The 19,144-nt window shown below is 39.9% G+C and overlaps 2 protein-coding genes across 17 annotated transcripts in view; one reads left to right on the forward strand and one right to left on the reverse strand.

The window, feature by feature from the left end:
* The window catches only part of GANC (glucosidase alpha, neutral C), an 83,588-nt gene extending 77,415 nt beyond the window's left edge, over window positions 1-6,173 (reverse strand). For all 6 annotated transcript variants that reach the window (XM_074393804.1, XM_010339591.3, XM_074393805.1 and 3 more), the window contains exons 1-3: window positions 5,224-6,173; window positions 3,239-3,301; window positions 467-575 (exon numbers count right to left, since the gene is read on the reverse strand). In XM_074393804.1, coding sequence (XP_074249905.1) covers window positions 467-575; window positions 3,239-3,301; window positions 5,224-5,252 — 201 coding nt within the window. In that variant the 5' untranslated portion in view covers window positions 5,253-6,173. The remainder of the gene's footprint in view (window positions 1-466; window positions 576-3,238; window positions 3,302-5,223) is intronic.
* A 149-nt stretch (window positions 6,174-6,322) lies between these two features.
* Window positions 6,323-19,144, forward strand: part of TMEM87A (transmembrane protein 87A) — a 57,932-nt gene continuing 45,110 nt past the window's right edge. For 7 of the 11 annotated variants that reach the window (XM_010339588.3, XM_074393812.1, XM_074393811.1 and 4 more), the window contains exons 1-6: window positions 6,323-6,466; window positions 7,600-7,660; window positions 11,857-11,942; window positions 15,962-16,075; window positions 18,564-18,617; window positions 18,810-18,854. In XM_010339588.3, coding sequence (XP_010337890.1) covers window positions 6,323-6,466; window positions 7,600-7,660; window positions 11,857-11,942; window positions 15,962-16,075; window positions 18,564-18,617; window positions 18,810-18,854 — 504 coding nt within the window. Of the gene's footprint in view, window positions 6,467-6,555; window positions 6,848-7,599; window positions 7,661-11,856; window positions 11,943-15,961; window positions 16,076-18,563; window positions 18,618-18,809; window positions 18,855-19,144 lie in introns of those variants that run through there. The other 4 variants (XM_074393813.1, XM_074393814.1, XM_074393816.1 and 1 more) reach the window with 3 other exon arrangements.

A 19,144-nucleotide genomic window follows, 5' to 3' on the forward strand; every position in this document is an offset into this window, starting at 1 on the left:
GTATAGATATAAAAAGATGACATTCATTTTCTTTCCTTTTCCTTTTTGAGAGAGGGTCTCACTTTGTCACCCAGGCTGGAGTGCAGTGGCACTATCACGGCTCACTGCAGCCTTGACCACCCTGACTCAAGAGATTCACCCACTTCTGCCTCCCGAGTAGCTGGGACTACAGGCATGCACCACTGTGCCTGGCTAATTTTTTGTACTTTTTGTAGAGATGGGTTTTGCCATGTTGCCCAGGCTGTTCTCAAACTCCTGGGCTCAAGCAAGCTGCTCGACACTGCCTCCAAGAGTGCTGGGATTACAGGTGTGAGCCACTAATCACTAAAAGGCCAATATTCCTTTTCTAATTAGGTTTATTTTTGAAGCACACATGGCTTTAATTGGCTTTTGTGGAAATTTACTTCATTCAGCCCCAATAAATACAGACACAAATTATTCTCTGTAGAAAATACTTCCATCTCACCTTACTTGCTTCATTGATGATTTGGAACCTGGTGCTGTCTTCAACTGTTGTGACTGAGTCTAGTAATACCTGATAGGTGGACTTCTTGGAAAGCCACTGTTTCTGACGCCTATAGATACATAGTAAACAGATGTTTGATAATTATTTGTGATTGTCAATATCTAACAGACTGATATGTGGAAGTCATTAAAATTCACTCTGATATTCAGTGAATTTCAGGGCACAAACCATACTGGTACTACAATAAAGTACTAATCAGAAACTTTATTATTAGAGTGCTATTAAGATGAGTATTAGTAAGAAAACTAATAAAAGTGATTAATATAACATTGCTCAAAGGATGACATCTTGTATCCTTTATTGAGAAGGTTGGGCAATTTTCATAGATGACATTTGTGAGCTTGCTAATTTCCTTCCCTCTTTCCACTTTAATGGACTTTAATAGTACTCAACAATTTGCAGTGGGAATTCAATATAATCTAGTAGTTTAACAAGGTCACCAGGCATTCACTGTAGACTTCTCTCTAGATATCTGTTCAGAATTAAAATAATATGCTTTTCTTCCTATAGAACAGAGAGTGAATACATTAGAAAGCTATACTAGCTGGGTGCAGCGGCTCATACCTGTAATACCAGCACTTTGGGAGGCAGAGGTGGGCAGATCACCTGAGGTTGGGAGTTTGAGTCTATCCTGACCAACATGAAGAAACCTGTCTCTACTAAAAATACAAAATTAGCCAGGTGTGGTGGTGCATGCCTGTAATACCACCTACTTGGGAGGCTGAGGCAGGAGAATCACTTGGACTCGGGAGGAGGAGGTTGCAGTGAGTTGAGATTGCACCATTGCACTCCAGCCTGGGCAACAAGAGCAAAACTCTGTCTCAAAAAAAAAAAAAAAAAAAAAAAGAAAGCTACACTAGATAATTTTTGATGATTTCACTTTCAAGATCACATAAAAGAAGACATTTTAAGCCGGGCGCGGTGGCTCAAGCCTGTAATCCCAGCACTTTGGGAGGCCGAAGCGGGTGGATCACGAGGTCAAGAGATCGAGACCATCCAGGTCAACATGGTGAAACCCCGTCTCTACTAAAATACAAAAAATTAGCTGGGCATGGTGGCGCATGCCTGTAATCCCAGCTACTCAGGAGGCTGAGGCAGGAGAGTTGCCTGAACCCAGGAGGCGGAGGTTGCGGTGAGCCGAGATCGCGCCATTGCACTCCAGCCTGGGTAACAAGAGCGAAACTCCGTCTCAAAAAAAAAAAAAAAAAAAAGAAGATATTTTTTTAAAATGAAGATTTTAAAGATGTATTTTTTGCAGCCCTGGAGAAACAGGCAATTTTTTTTTTTTTTTTTTTGAGATGCAGTTTCACTCTTGCTGCCCAGGCTGGAGTGCAATGGTGCCATCTCAGCTCACTGCAACCTCCACCTCCCAGGTTCAAGCAATTCTCCTGCCTCGGTGTCCTGAGTAGCTGGGATTATAGGCTTGGGCCACTGTGCCTGGTTAATTTTGTACTTTTAGTAGAGATGCAATTTCCCCATGTTGGTCGGGCTGGTCTCAAACTTCCGACCTCAGATAATCCGCCTGTCTCAGCCTCCCAAAGTGCTGGGATTACATGCGTGAGCCACCGCACCCGGCCAGGCAATCTTATATAATGGTGATAGGAATACAAATGGTATAATTCCCATAAAGGGAAATCTGGTAATAGTTAACACATTTCAAATGCATTTACTCTTTGACCCAGTAATCCCACTTCTAGAAATGTATCCTATAAATACACCTCCATGTGTAGAAAATGACCTATGTATAGCTCTTCATTGCGGTAGTGTTATTTTAGCAATAGATTAAAAATAACCCAGGGGCCTAGCAATAAGAGACAGATTGAATAAATTATATTAATAGTACATCTACCCAATGGAATATTATGCAGCTGTAAAAAGAGGAAACAATCTCCATGTACTCATACGAATTGCTCCTCAGAACAAACTATACAGCAGGAAAAAAAAAAACCTATTTGGTATAAGAAAGGGGTGATAAAAAAAAAGACGGAATAATATAAAAATACATATATTCACAAAAAAATACTAGAAGCATAAACAAAAAATGAAGAAATTTGATTACTTGGAACAAGATGAGGACTGAGTGGAAGTAACATTTTTCAATGTATATATCTTGATATTATTTTTGAACCATGTAAAAGTGTTATCTATTCAAAGCATTAACATTTAAAAACTAGTTTAAAACTATTTTGGCTTTTAAAATAAAATAGCTGTTTACTGAAAAATTTAAATACTTCAGGAGTAAATGTATAAGGTTAAAAGTGAGCCATCTAGGCCGGGCGCGGTGGCTCAAGCCTGTAATCCCAGCACTTTGGGAGGCCGAGGCGGGTGGATCACGAGGTCGAGAGATCGAGACCATCCTGGTCAACATGGTGAAACCCCTTCTCTACTAAAAATACAAAAAACTAGCTGGGCGTGGTGGCGCGTGCCTGTAATCCCAGCTACTCGGGAGGCTGAGGCAGGAGAATTGCCTGAGCCCAGGAGGTGGAGGTTGCGGTGAGCCGAGATCGCGCCATTGCACTCCAGCCTGGGTAACAAGAGCGAAACTCCGTCTCAAAAAAAAAAAAAAAAAAAAAGTGAGCCATCTGATGATTTCCTTAATTATTTAATTATCCTTTCTTTGGAAAGTCTATCAGTTTTCGAAAATTTACTAAGCATCAATTTTGAAATATTGTCAGTAATATTTCATGTAGGTACTATATTTATTTTCCTTACCTGTAAAATGCGATCCTGTTGCAGTCTCTGAAAATGTTTTTATCCACAGCTTCATCTTTGACACTAAATAAAAAGATATTTTGAGAGATTTATTTTACACAGGGTTTGTGAGTCCAATTTTTGTACCTTCTCTAACTATAGTATGAACATGCGAAATAAACCTTTGGAGTCTATTCTGCAAAGCAAAACTGTCTCACGGCCATAGTATATCATAATAGCACATTATGCTTCAGGAATAATAACCTTTCGTAAATCCTCTGAGGTAAACGACAAAACATCAAGTTCTGGGATTACTCTGAAAGTAATGGGAAAAGAGCACTGTCACTTATGAGGACATATTTTTTGGAAATAGTACTGAAGGTTATGACTGCAAAAGTAAAACCTGAGGGAGCCAAACCAAAATCAACCAACCAGACAAACTAACAACCACAACCCACTGACTGATTTATTAAAAAAATATATTTTCAGAATATTCTTCCTGGGTTATAGGCTCTGGGGAAGATACGGACAGTGTTCGAGTGTTTTACCAGCAATAACAATACAAGCTGACAAATGCTTTAACAGAGGTGCAAGGTGCTAGAATAAGAACAGAACAGATGCAGAGGGGAAATCTCTTTTTTTTAAGGATAAGGTGACAATCTAAGGTCCAAAGTTTTTTAAAACCAAGTTTCCAAAAGAGCTATATCTGGAATAAAACATGAACAAGATGTACGTATATTGTAGTTTGAGTACACATATTTAAACTACCTTCCATCTGATTAAAACAACTACAGATTATAAGCAGAAAAAAATAACACTGGTTTTCAGGCACTGCTGTGACCGCATCTGTAGTCAGCATGTTCTTGATTATGTAGAAAGCTATGACTGAACACAACAGACGAAAAAAACAAGCCTAGGCAGATACACTTGGCCATACTAAAAAACTGTTTATCCTTCATTGAACTCAGTCTTTGTCAGTTTATTTTAAAAGTATTTTTGAGACAGGATCTTGCTTTGCCGCCTAGGTTGAAGAAAAGTGGCGTGATCTCAGCTCACTGCAACCTCCACCTCCTGGGCTCAAGCTATCCTACAGCCTCAGCCTCCTAAGTAGCTGGGACTACAGGGCCACATCACCACATCTGGCTAATTAAAAACTTTTTTTTGTAGAGACAGGGATTCACCATGTTGCCCCAGGCTGGTCTTGAACTCCCGGGCTCAAGCAATCTGCCCACCTAGGCTTCCCAAAGTGCTGGGATTACAGGTATGAGCAACTCGGCCCAGTTTATGTTAATCAAGTGCACAAAGATTGGAGAATCTTCTGTTTCCTCTTTCCAGCTTTGAAGAGTTAACTCTGGGATGATATAGAAAGAGGTGGTTGTAGCTGAACTTGGAAAGCAACATGCCTGAAATTCACGTGTTACGAGTTCACATTGCAACGTTTCCACTGTTAATGTTATTTAACCATCCTCTTTTTTTGGAGACAGGGTCTCACTTTATTGCCCAAGCTGGAGTGCAGTGGCAAGATCACAGCTCACTCCTGGTCTCAAGGGATCCTCCACTGGTCTCCTAAGTAGCTGGGACTACAGGTGTGTGCCACCAGTCCCAGCATTTTTGTTGTTGTTGTTGTTGTTTTTGCAGAGACAGGAGTTGGAGGGGAGGGCCGGTGGTGGTGGTGGGGTTCTCCCTAGATTGCCCAGGTTGGTCTCGAACTCCTGGACTCAAGTGATTCTCCCGCCTTGGCCTCCCAAAATGCTGTGGGATTACTTGCGTAAGCCACTGCACCTGGCCTATTTAACCATCCTGAAAGTATTTTACGAGAGGCTATTAATATCGACTAACTCCCTGCAAACTGAGAGAAAAGATAAAGGTGAGCAAATACCAAACATGCAAATAAGAAGTGCAATTTAAAAAAAATCAATGAAATCTTCAAAGCCAAAATGTTTTCAGGTACTACCCCGTTTCTGGGGACCCTGGGGTCAGTCACTGCAGGAGCACTTGGCCTTTACCTGATTTCCTCCTTCTCAGCTGCTTCCATGGCTTCTCTATCACTCCGAACAGCTTCCAGCTCTTAGGCCAAGGCCCTGGGCGATCTTTTTAAAAAGCCAATTAGCTGTCCTTCTAAAATTACATCCAGCACTTCACCTTCAAGTTTCCGGGAAGGGAGTCCCCCTCCAGATCCCCATGGAGTGACAGACCTTAAGTCTTGCTCCTGGAATTTTTCAGGCCCAAACTGGCGTTTCTACAAGATTTATTTGGCAAATTTGTCTTGATTATGGGTGGCTGAGGAGGAAAGTGCTTTTGTTAGGAACCGAAACTGTCAGTGCGGTGGTGAGGGAGGGTAAGCAATAAACCGTAGAGGGTAAAAATCAAGAGCGTGAGAACCAGAAAATGCCGAAACGGCCCCTGGTCGGGACGAAGCATCTGCAGGTCTACCTCAGTGGCGGGGTCACGCCACGGGACCCTCTCTGTACCAGTTTTCGGTGAAGAGTGGGAAGTGTCGGCCCAGTCTGTGCTGGAGTTTAGGTCACCGGCCAGATTCTACTGCAGCATCGTACTCCTCAGGACTACAAGGTGTCTTCGAATGTACACCACCCAGTCCAGGAATCGCGTGTACTCCACCACCGCCGAATTCCAGCCTTTGCTTAAATACCACCCACACCGGAGAACTCACTACTAGATGCCAATTAGGTAGCCAGATTTAGGGCTTTTCTAGACTTTCTGGCCCCAAAGTCTGACAGACTTAGAAGGGATGAGGAGCTGGGGCGGAGCGGGAGAAGTAGAGACACAACTCCCGCACGGGGTGTCTGCCTGGTCCCCCAACCCTCTAAGGGTCGGGAGAGAGAAAAGACCCAGGACAGGATGGCATCTGGTGATCTCCCTAACCCAGCTGACCAGGTTCCAACGGGACGACGCCTGCGCTGTAGGTCCAAAGTCTCGAGGCGCACAGACGACTGTGTGAGGGAGGGGTCGCTAGTTCACACGGCAAACAAAAACCGCGAGGTTTCCAGGACCCGGATGATCCCGCCCTGAGAGCAGAGCCGGAAGAAGGCGGGACGAACCGGAAGAAGGTGAAATGCTTTCGGTAGGCACTCAACGGCTGTGAAGATGGCGGCGGCTGCGTGCCTTCAGGTGTTCCCTGTCATCCTTCTGCTTCTGGGAGCTCAGCCGTCCCCACTGTCGCTTTTCAGTGCGGGACCGGCACCGGTGGCTGCTGCCGACCGGTCCAAATGGCACATTCCGATACCGTCGGTGAGTATTCACTTCACTGGCGTCTGAACCTAGAGGAGTAAGGGGTGGGGCTACGGCGGCCCAAGGGGTCCATGAATGTTCCGCAAAAGTCTTTTCAAAAGGGGTGGGGTTGCCGGGAAGGTCTGTGTCATTGGCCCACTGGGACTCACCTACCTGGAGCGGAAAGCCGCGCACTTTTGTGGTTAGGCTGGAGGGGAATATCAGGGCTATCTCAGTAACAGAAAGGAGTGGTGGAACGGTTTCTCCTCAGAAAAGCAGAACTTTCAGTGCCTGCCTTGAAATGTAAACTAGATGTACAGACGGAGAGTGGTTTGTCTTTCGGATTGTTTCACAGAATCCTGTATCAGAATCCTGTAATCCCGGGTTGGATAAGAGAGATATGTAAATAGGAGTATTCATTTCTTTCTTTTTTTCCTCTGCACTTCTTTGGTCCCTGATTAATTCTACTTGAGAGATCGTTCGACTTCGCTTCAACTTTTGCAATGGCTATTCTAAGCTTTACTGTGTGACTAGAAACCATAGAGATTTTTAAAGTGTGTTTAACATGGGAGTGGTTAAAACGCAAGAAATGGCACTTAAAATTTAATGTGGTAAGGCTAGTCTTTTATTTGGACAATTAGCTATATGGGTTGAACCTTTCTGCCCCGTACCCATTTTAAATCTTATTTCAGTAACAGGTATAGTCCTGCGAGCAGGCAAAAACCAGAAGCAGTGACGAAATGCTGAAAAGCGTTACTTCCATTAAACCTACATTGGCCTTTTTGTTTCATTCTGCTGTCTCACTGATTGTAATGTCCAAATCGTGTTTGGACTTTTATATATGGCAGACATACCTTTAGTTCATTGGCGAAGATTTTTCATATTTTCAATTAGGTTTTTACTTGTCACTAAAATGGTTAATAATTTAGTCTTTATAGATTTGAAAATAAAATTGGTTATCTGCACATAGTTCATTTGAAAAAATGGTTGGTTATTCTGGGCAGTGATTGTTGAGTAAAAAGAATGAACTGATTAAGGGTTACATCCCATAAACATTTAAGTTAAGTTAGGATTTCTAGCAGCCTTAGATAGTTAAATTATGCCTTGGGAATTGAAGCCATCTGAGGCTAATTATGTTTCCTGTATCTTTGCAGGGGAAAAATTATTTTAGTTTTGGAAAGATCCTCTTCAGAAATACCACTATCTTCCTGAAATGTGAGTTTTTGAATTTCATGAAGTTTTAATTTGAATTTTAAAAATTTATAGGCAAATTTTTAAATTACCAAAAGTTTTAAATTACCTAAATTTTTTCATTTCCTTAGTTCTGAAATCTAATAGTATGGCATTATCTAGGTATAAATATTTTTAGTATAACTAAAAAGCCCTTTCACCAAATCATCTTCAAAATACTCGTGTGAACTTTATTTTCTTCTCTTGTTTTTCTGGTGTTTACACTGCGTACATATACACTATGTATACATTATATATTAGCATATATATGTTATATATAATATATATTCAGTAAATGAAAACATGTAATGTATATATTAGCATATATCCTGTATATATTACATTGAATCACGTCTCAGTTGAATTACATTTACAATTGATACAATCACGTCTCAGTTGAATTACATTTACAATGGATACATTCTGTGAAAAGCATCCTTAGGTGATTTTGTCATTGTGCAAACATCATAGAGTAAAAACTGGGTGGTACTACCCTGGTACAGCCTGTTGCTCCTAGGCTACAGACCTGTATAACATGTTACTCTACTGAATACTGGAGGCGCTTGTAAAACAATGGTAAGTTTTGTGTATCTAAAACGTAGATATACATATTTATAGATGTAGAAAAGTAGAGTACAAATACGATATTACAGTTCTATAGGACTACCATTGTATATGTAGTCTTTCATGTACCGAAATGTTACGCAGTGCGTGACTGTGATTATGTTGGGTGATTCTCTGCATGGTTGTTTTACTCTGTTCTGTGTAGACTAAAGAGGTTTTACTTTTGTGTGCTTGTTAAATGTTTACTGAAAACATGACCTAGCTTTGTCAGGCCATTGGCTGTGAAGTGATTATTTAGTAGATTTTATATTTACAAAAGGAATATTTTACTGCCTCAGAGGAGGAAGCTCAGATATTATCAGTAAACAGGGATTATGTAGAACAAAACTAGTTTGTCTAGTGGAAAAATGACTGTGTCTGAATCTAAAGTATCCCATCGTCTGTTAAATAAAAGCTTCTTTTTAGTTCTCCTTTTAGTTCTGAAACTGGCTTTAATTTAGAGAATGATCACTCATGGACAGCTTTATTTCTAGATGAGGGATAAAAATGTTGATGTTCAACGTGTGATACTATGCATACTCTTCATGAAATTGCGAAATAATAAGTCATAGTTGGATTATTTTCTTTCAATTGTTTCAAGTAAGTGATTATTAATTATTTATTACATAGACAGCAGGGAAGTGATAGAAAAATGTTCTTTCCTCATTGAGTTTGCATTCTAGTGGGAGTGAAAGCAGCTGGTAGAATTTCTCTGAAGAATATGCTATGTCCATGAATATATAATCTCCTGACCAATGGCTTACATTTGATTGGATCAAATCTACTCTGACAGTGGCCTTGTGAGATTGGTTTAATAGGTAACCTAGGTAACCTCGTAACCATTATCTTTTGGAATAGCATGACAGCCTGTTTGCTGTTCTATTCTTTTATTAGGTCCAGTCTTTTTTTCACTTGTTGTTTGATCTAACAGTGTTTTGTCAAATTAAACCAACTGCATTTTATTTTATTTATTTATGTTTTTTGAGATGGGAGTTTCTCTCTGTCACCCAGGCTAGAATGCAGTGGTGCAATCTTGGCTCAGTGCAACCTTCGCCTCCCAGGTTCCAGTGATTCTACTGCCTCAGCCTCCCGAGTAGCTGAGATTACAGGCTTGAGCCGCCTTCCCTGGCCCCAGCTGCCTATTCTGAAGTGTTTATATTTCATTGTTTTTGAAGGATTTGAGGCACTTCATTTTTTTGTTGTTGTTGTTTTCTGGGGGAGTCTTGCTGCTAGAGTATAGTGGCGTAATCTTGGGTCACTGCAACCTTCGCCTCCCAGGTTCAAGCAATTCTCCTGCTTCAGCCTCCAGAGTGGCTGGGACTATAGGCGTGTGCCACCATGCCTGGCTAATTTTTGTATTTTTAGTAGAGGTGGGGTTTCACCATATTGGCCAGGCTGGTCTTGAACTTTTGAACCTCAATTTATGTACCTGTCTGGGCCTCCCAAATTTCTGGGATTACAGGTGTGAGCCACCGTGCCCGGCCTGAGGCACTTTAAAATTTACATTCTGTTTTTCTTTGTTACTTCTGTGCTTTCTCATATTTAGCAGTTGTCTTTGATTTTGTACTTTTTTGGTGATGGTATATAGTTTCCCATGGAATAGCTGGGACCATTTTTATTGTCTCTTAGGGCCTTTCATTTAAAGTTCTAAATGTTGTCTTTTAACGTAAACAGCAGTATTTTTGCAGCCATATTTCCTGACAAGTCTCCTGTTTGGGGGTTGTGTTCTTACTGGCTTTTAATTAGTTAATCTTGTCTCTGTATGGATTCTTCTGAATAGTTCATAGCCCAATTTTCATATCCTTTTTATCATTTCCATAAATTCTATCCAACGGGTAGAATTGGGCTCAGTTTTCTTTTTTTTTTTTGCTTTGCATTACTCTGATGATGGGTCAGATTTTTTTAACATTCTAATAGAGTCCTTTGAAAATGTGTTGGTCATTTAAAAATTAGTTTGAGAAAACAGTTTAAAAGAAAGAAAAAAGGAAGTTTATAATTAGGTTGTTTCTTTTGTTGTGAACCAAAAGTAGATTCCTAAACGCAGTCATGTTTATTTTTGTTACATTTGTATAAAGTAGCTATTCCATAGCTAGAATCAGAGATAAAAGTGAATACTGACTGCTCCAGCTAATCAGTTGTATAGTCAGATTTACCTTCCCAAGTCTTCAGAATAATGTCTTGATCCATTACACTGCTGTGTTCCAAACTGTGTTTATTGAGTTTTATGATGCTTCCATGATAACATGAGGTTCCTTGAAGCCTCTTTTAAGGTAGGCTTTGAAAAAAAATTCTGATACTCTTACCTTTGCTTTTGCCATTTCTACCTTCCGCAGCCATGTTTACTTTTCGTTCATTGTTCTTTCTGTTCTATCTTGGTGTCTTTCAAGGTCCAAGATATGAATTTTGCTGTCAGTGGAACTATTATGTATATCATCATTTAACACCATTCAACATTTGTGAATATTGCCCTGTATCATGCATTTCTAATGTTATTCTTTATCTCTCCAACTAGCCTTTTGAAGGGATTTTTTTTTTTTTTTTTTTTTTTTTTGAGATGGAGTCTTGCTCTGTTGCCCGGTCTGGAGTGCAGTGGCACAATCCTGGCTCACTATAACCTCTGCCTACCGGGCTGAAGTGATTCTCCTGCCTCAGCCTCCTGAGTAGATGGGATTACAAGCACATACTACCACGCCTGGCTAATTTTTGTATTTTTAGTAGAGATGGGGTTTCACCATGTTGCTCAGGCTGGTCTTGAACTCCTGACCTTGTTATCTGTCTGCCTCAGCATCCCAAAGTGCTGGGATTACAGGTGTGAGCCACCACGTCCAGCATTTTGGTTTTTAATAATTTGTTTCTACTTGTTTATCTGGCCTAACAGTGTGCCATTATACCTTTGTATACTTGTGCTCTACTCAGTATTTATTTATTTATATTTTTTGAGACAGGGTCGTGCTTTGTCGCCCAGGCTAGAGTACAGTGGGATTATATAGCTCACTACAGACTTGACCTCCTGGGCTCAAGTGATCCTCCTGTTTCCCTCCCCTGAGTAGCTGGGACTACAAGCATGTGCCACCACGCCTAGCTTTTTAAGCATTTTTTGTAAAGATGAGTTCTCACTATGTTGCCTAGGGTGGTCTTGAACTCCTGGGCTCAAGCAATCACCTTGCCTTGGCATCCCAAAGTTTTGGGGTTATAGTTGTGAGCTGTCGTACCCAGCCTGCTCAATAAAAACTTAACTGATAATATACTGGCTTTAATTTAGGACTGCTTTATCACGCTGAGGTTTTTCCCAGTAGAGATCCAAAAGTTATGACTTTATGGCATAAAAATAGATCCATAGTTTCAAGAAATTAAAAACTGCTTTGCTTACCTGCTGTTTTTCTATGAACAACAATACTTTTATCTGAATATCCAGTTCTTTCTTGCATGTATGATTTCAATACCTTATGTTTGGAGAAAGGATGGTCTTTGAGTATCTCCGTTTAGGATAGGAAATAAATAGGATGCAGGTTAACAGTTTAGGAAAACTGTTTTGTTGAGGAATTATCTTTTGTTCACAAAGATTTCTTCTTTTATAGTTGATGGAGAACCTTGTGAACTGTCTTTGAATATAACCTGGTATCTGAAAAGTGCTGATTGTTACAATGAAATCTATAACTTCAAGGTAAGGAACATAAAATTACAGACTTTTCTTGGACCTTAGTGGTTATCTAATTCCAGTCTCTTAATTTTCTAGAGGAAAGAGTATTGTGTAGCTATAGAGGAGGAGAGCTAAAACGAGAATGCATACTTCCCAATTTTCACACCATCAATTCTCCAACTTTTTGGTTTCAGAACTTTTGTATTTGTGAAAATTATTGCAGACTCCAGAAAGCCTTGGCCGGGCTTAGTGGCTCATGCCTGTAATCCCAGTACTTTGAGAGACCGAGGTGGGCGGATCATGGGGTCAAGAGATTGAGACCATCCTGGCCAACATGGTGAAACCGCGTCCCTACTAAAAATAAAAAAATTAGCTGGGTGTGGTGGCATGCACCTGTAGTCCCAGCTACTCGGGAGGCTGAGGCAGGAGAATTGCTTGAACCCGGGAGGTGGAGGTTACAGTGAGCTGAGATAGCCCCACTGCACCCCAGCCTGGAGCCTGGCGAGAGAGTAAGACTCTGTCTCAAAAAAAAAAAAGAAAGCCTTTGAGCATGTAGGTTATGCTTTTAGAAATTACAACCGAGAAAATATAAAAATATTTATTAATTAATTTTAAAGTAGCAATAATAAACTTACATGTTAATATAGTTTTCAAAAAAACCCACATAGAATAGCATTGTTTTGCATTTTTGTAAATTTGTTTACTATGTGGCATAACAGAAGAGCACTGGATTCTTATATCCCCTCCTTCACTCAGTCTGCTGCAATAATTTGATTGAAGTACATGTAGAAAATGTAACCTAATACAGATACATGGTTGGGAAAAGGAATGGTATTTTAATGGCCTTTTCAGATAACTGAGAGTATTCTTTTTTGATTCTATGCCAAAATTTAACAAGTGGGAGTTTTTAAAGGTTAGTTGCAATGTGGAATCTGAAATATTGATGAACTCTAATAAAAAATCCACTGGTATGAACGTGTCTTTTTTTTTTTTTTTTTTTATATACAGAGTCTTGCTTTGTCACCCAGGCTGGAGTGCAGTGGCACACTTTTGGCTCACTGCAACCTCCACCTCCCGGGTCCTGAGTCTTCTGCCTCAGCCTCCTGAGTAGCTGAGATTGCAGGCGTATGCCACCATGCCTGGCTGATTTTTGTATTTTTAGTAGACACAGGGTTTCACCATCTTGGCCAGGCTGGTCTCAAACTCCTGACCTCATGCTCCACCCACCTCAGCCTCCCAAAGTGCTGGGATTACAAGTGTGGGCCACCGTACCTGTCCATGAATGTGTCTTTTACCCATGAGTGATCTTGTAGCATCATTTATTGGTTATTTAGAAAATAGTGGTTGACTGAATTATATACGTTTTCTAAATATTAACTCATTTTACATTTAGCTAAAAATTACATTGTGCATAACTATCCCCTGCCCTCTTCATCTCACCATTAGGTTCTTATGTTTTAGAAGTCATTAAATTCAATGTAGCAGATCCAAGTTATTCAAAATTCCAGTTTTTGCTAGAAATCTCAAATTTTATTTTGGCAATGAATAATGTCAGTTATCTTCCTGGAGGTGACACCCTCCATTGCCTGTTTCCAGAGAAATATCTCTAAAATAACCAAGTCTGAGTAATAGTAGTTTATAGTAATATAGTAACATAATGGTAGTTTATAGTTAATGTAGCCCCTGGCATTTTAAAAAATTGCCAGTTTATGTCTATGAAGAATATGACTGCTGGTACAATTAAGTGCCACTGCCTTAGTTCATGATAAGAGGCAGCAGTTTTACCCACCATTTCTTTCATAATATCATTCCAAGTCAAATAGCATACTATTATTACTGTTAAATGGGTTTTTTTTGAGATAGAGTCTCGCTGTGTAGCCCAGGCTGGAATGCATTGGCATGATCTTGGCTCACTGCAACCTATGCCTCCCTGGTCCTAGTTCAAGCAATTCTCCTACCTCAGTCTCCCAAGTAGCTGGGATTACAGGCACGAGCCACCATGCCCAGCTAATTTTTATAGTTTTTAGTAGAGACAGGGTTTTACCATGTTGGCCATTCTGGTCTTGAACTCCTGACCTCGTGATCCGCCTGCCTCAGCCTCCCAAAGTGATGGGATTACAGACGTCAACCACCATGCCGACCTATGAAAATAGTTTTTGTTTTGTTTTGTTTCAGACGGCGTCTCACTGTTCACCCAGGCTGGAGTGCAATGGCACAATCTCGACTCACCACAACCTCTGCCTCCTGGGTTCCTGCCTCAGCCTCCCCAGTAGCTGGGATTACAGGTGTCCACCACCACATCTGGCTAATTTCTGTGTTTTTAGTAGAGACGGGGTTTTGCCATGTTGGCCAGGCTGGTCTCAAACTCCTGACCACAGGTGATCCACCCACCTTAGCCTCCCAAAATGCTGGAATTACAGGTATGAGCCACTGCATGCGGCCATGAAAATAGTTTTGACTGCCTAGATCTTGTGAAAGGCTTCAACGACCGTAAGCCGAGATTGCGCCATTGCACTCCAGCCTGGGTAACAAGAGTGAAACTCTGTCTGGAAAAACAAACAGACAAACAAACAAAACAGAATGGCGATTACTAAAAAATCGAAGAATAACAAATGCTGGCAAGATTGTAGAGAAAAGGGAATTCTTATACGTTGTTAGTGGGAGTGTAAATTATTTCAACCACAGTGGAAAGTAGTGTGGCAATTCCTCAAAGAGCTAAAAATAGAATTACCATTTGACCCAGCAGTCCCATTACTGGATATGTATCCAAAGTGATATAACTTATTCTACCATAAAGACACATGCACACATATGTTCACTGCAGCACTATTCACAATAGCAAAGACATGGAATCTACCTAAATGCCCATCAGTGGTTAACTGGATAAATGAAAAGTGGTATATATGCAGCCATAAAAAAGAATGTGGTACATATGCAGCCAGACTATGCAGTCATAGAAAAGAATGAGATTTATTTGCAAGAACATAGAAGGAGCTGGAAGACTTTATCCTTAGCAAACTAACACAGGAACAGAAAGCGATACATCACATGTTGAGAACACATGGTCACAAAGAGGAGAACAACAGATACTGGGCCTACTTGAGGGTGGAGGTTGGGAGGAGGGAGACGATCAGAAAAAATAACTGTAGGATACTAGGCAGTATCTGGGTGATGAAACAATCTGTACAACAATCCCCTGTGAGTTGAGTTTACCTATATAACAAAGTATACCTGAACCTAAATAAAAGTTAAAAAAAAAAAATGCAGTTCCAAGTTGAATTTTTCAGACCTTTCCCATTCTGTTTCCGTCTCCCTATTTGCTTTTTTTCTTTTCTTTTCTTTTTTTTTTTTTTTTGGAGACAGAGTCTTGCTCTGTCACCATGCGCGAGGCTGGAGTGCAGTGGTGCAATCTCAGCTCACTGCAATCTCTGCCTCCTGGGTTCAAGCAATTCTCCTGCCTCAGCCTCCTGAGTAGCTGGGACTACAGGCATGCTCCACCATGCCCAGCCAATTTTTGTATGTTTTAGTAGAGATGGGAGCTTCACCATGTTGGCCGTGATGGTCTCGATCTCTTGACCTCGTGATCCTCCCACCTCTGCCTCCCAAAGTGCTGGGATTACAGGCATGAGCCACCACGCCTGGCCCTGTTTGTACTTTTTAAAAGATTGTCCTATTCTTACAACAGTTTTGTGTTCTATCTTAGCTTATGAGCGTGAATATCTTTTTGCTGATGTTGGTAATTTAGTCAGGTAAACTCTTTAAGTATGTTTAATGTGACAAAGTCCTCTAGATGCTGGCAGTTTCCCAGTCTTCTCAGGATTTTTAGTAGAACTGTGTCTTGTGAGCCAAAGACTAGAATTACACACGAGTCTAATAATGTTAGATTCTTACATACTTTTATGTAGAGCTGTTATCTGATGCTGCTCATTTTTGAAATAGCAAACTCAAAATTGTATTTGTACTATAGGTGATCTATTTGTTGTGCTCTTAGTATCTTATTTTTGAAAGGTGAATTAACTGCTCTGTGTTCTCTCTTTTTCCAGGCAGAAGAAGTAGAGTCATATTTGGAGAAACTTAAGGAAAAAAGAGGCTTGTCTGGGAAATATCAAACATCATCAAAATTGTTCCAGAACTGCAGTGAACTCTTTAAAACACAGGTAATCTAAAAGGTTGGAGGAAAATAGAGTAAGTAAAAAATGGAATGTCTATATTTTTGGCTATATCCACTTCCCACTCCTCAAGTATTTCTTTTGGTAGAAGTAATTAGAAGCATCTTCTGATAGGTACATAGTCAGCCACTTATATTCATCTCATCAAAGAGAGGTTGTACTTTCCTTTGTGTGTAAAAAGCAAACCCCCAATTTTTTTTACTGTGGCAAAATATACACTACATAAAATTTACCATTTTAAAGTGTGTAATACCCTGGCATTAAGTATATTCACATTGCTGTGCAGCTATCAACCCATCTCCAGTACTTTTTTTCCGCCCCGCTCAGGTCGAGTCTTGTTCTGTTCTTCAGGCTGGAGTGCAGTGGCTTTATCTCAGCTCACTGTAACGTCCACCTCCTGGGTCCAAGCAATTCTCCCGCCTCAGCCTTCCAAGTGGCTGGGGCTACAGGTGTACACCATTATGCTGGACTAATTCTTTCTGTGTTTTCACCACGTTGGTTAGGCTGATCTTGAACTCCTGACCTTGAGTGATCCACCCACTTTGGCCTCCCAAAGTGCTGAGATTACAGGCGTGAGCCCACAGGCCGAGCCCCATCTCTAGTACTTTTATCATCCCAAACTCAGACTTCATATCTATTAAATAATAATTGCCCATTCTCCAACCCCAAGTCCATAGGAACCACTCTTCTACTTTCTATGAATTTGACTATTTTAGATACCTCATATAAGTAGAATCATACAACTTTTGTTCTTTTTTGTGTGACTTCTTTGACTTAGCATAATGTTTTTAAGGTTCATCCATGTTGTAGCATTATCAGAATTTCATTCCTTTTTAAGGCTGAATGATATTCTGTTGTATGTATCTCCACATACTGTGTTTCCATTTATCTGTTGATAGACATTTAAAACCTCACATTTTAAATTCTCTGGTCACCTCATCTAATTCATATGTTCCCAGAAAAATCAGGATTTTTACGTTTTACTGCCATAGATCTGAAATCAGAAGGGTATGTATCGTCACTGTCTTAGGGTTCAATTTCACACCTTAATTTTGTGGAAAGAGGAAGATGTGAATAATTATATTTTTCATGCTTACCTCAGGTAAGTGGAGATTTGGATACGAAATTCTATTGTCTTAGAAATAGTAATCTAATACCAATTTTTTGATAGAAACATTTTATATGTGTTGAAAATATTTATAGTAGTTATCATCTTTATCATCTTTACTTGTCCTTCCTTTTTTTTTTTTTTTTTTTTTTTTGAGATGGAGTTTTGCTCTCGTTGCCCAGGCTGGAGTGCAATGGAACGATCTTGCCTCACTACAACCTCTGCCTCCCAGCACTTTGGGAGGCCAAGGCAGGTGGATCACCGGAGGTCAGGAGTTTGAGACCAGCCTGGCCAACATGGTGAAACCGCATCTCTACTAAAAATACAAAAAAATTAGCCGAGTGTGGTGGCGAGTACGTATAATCCCAGCTACTCAGGAGGCTGAGGTATGAGAATCACTTGAACCCAAGAGGTGGAGGTTGTAGTGAGCTGAGATCATGCCACTTCATTCCAGCCTGGGAGACAAGAGTGAAACTCAGTCTCAAAGAAAAAAAATTGGTAATTGATAAGCAGATGAAGTAATCAGTAATTGAAGGAAGAGTTCAGCTCTTAATATAACTTAGGTTTTATGGTCTTGGAGGGAAAAGAAAATAGCTTTAAAATGGTGACAGAATGGTAGAAAGAGAAAGCTAGAACCAATGTAACGATCTGTAGTATGTATGTTTTCTGTTGGTTTGCCAAATTTATACGTTAGACTAGGAAGATTGATTGGTCTTTGTTGGATTTGATTATGGGAAGCTACCTGTTAAATCTAGATGCCTGAGGCTCACTACTTTGAGAAGTGCTGTAATTTTTCCAGGGTCTGGCTTGTTGGTAAGATTTCCTCTCCTCCAGTCTAATATAACAGCGTTGAATTACACAATCTTATTAGGAAGGAGAATGCCTCATCTACTGATAACTGGTAAGAAAAATAATTAGTGTAGTTTATTACAGACATGAAATGTAGTGTGGTAGAAGGGACAGCAGACCTAAGCGTCAAGAGTCTTAGGTTTAAATTCTGTTTCTTTGTATAAAATTTTGTACTTTTGAGCCACATTTTACTTATCTGTAGAATGAGGGGAAATGATCTAAGATTCTTCTATCATAAGCATACATCCTATATCTAAGGCTTTGTCATTCTTAAATGTTTATTATTTTCATAGAAAAACTGAATGGCCATTTTGGTTTGATACTGTTTTCTAGTTCCCAGCAGGGTTTTATTCACTTGTTTGTGGTTCATTGGAAATGTTTTGTCTACTGATGCTATGTTGTTATATTTACTACTTAGGGTATAGTGTTTTGTTTAAACCATTTCTTTGTGTTTTGAGCTACAGTTTACTTCTAGTATTTACACACCTTTAATTTTTTAGTTTTGTGTTTCTTTTATAGAGCTTTTCTGGAGATTTTATGCATCGACTGCCTCTTTTAGGAGAAAAACAGGAGGTAATTGTTTTCATTATATATTTCTGAGAGTACAATAAAACTTTGGTGCTGCAGGAGCCGCCCTTGCTTGCTGCATCTCCAGGGAGGGACTGCTGCACCTGGGGAGCAGGCTCAGGCAGCCGCTACAGAAACTTGGGCAGCTAAAAACTAGAAGTTCTGAATTAATTAATTTTTTTTTTTTATTGTTTAAAGGCTAAGGAGAATGGAACAAACCTTACCTTTATTGGAGATAAAACTGTAAGTAACATTTGGGGATTTGAGGCATTGAACACATGTTTTAGTTTTCTTATATTCATGTATTTTTAAATTGTTCTTCTATACTATGTTAACATTTGAAAAGAAAGTTAAGTCTGGAAGCTTTAGACCAAAATGTTAAAAACGGTTGGGTTTCTGGATGGTGATATGAGTGATTTTTAGTTTTTTCTTTGTGTTTTCTCTATTTCTGTATCTTCTGCTGTACACCTGTATTGCTTTTATAATTGTCCGCCCATAAATATTTGTGAACAGGAAGAAACTTATTAAAAATA

The sequence above is a fragment of the Saimiri boliviensis genome, chromosome 2 (genome assembly GCF_048565385.1).
Source record: "Saimiri boliviensis isolate mSaiBol1 chromosome 2, mSaiBol1.pri, whole genome shotgun sequence".
NCBI lineage: Eukaryota > Metazoa > Chordata > Mammalia > Primates > Cebidae > Saimiri > Saimiri boliviensis.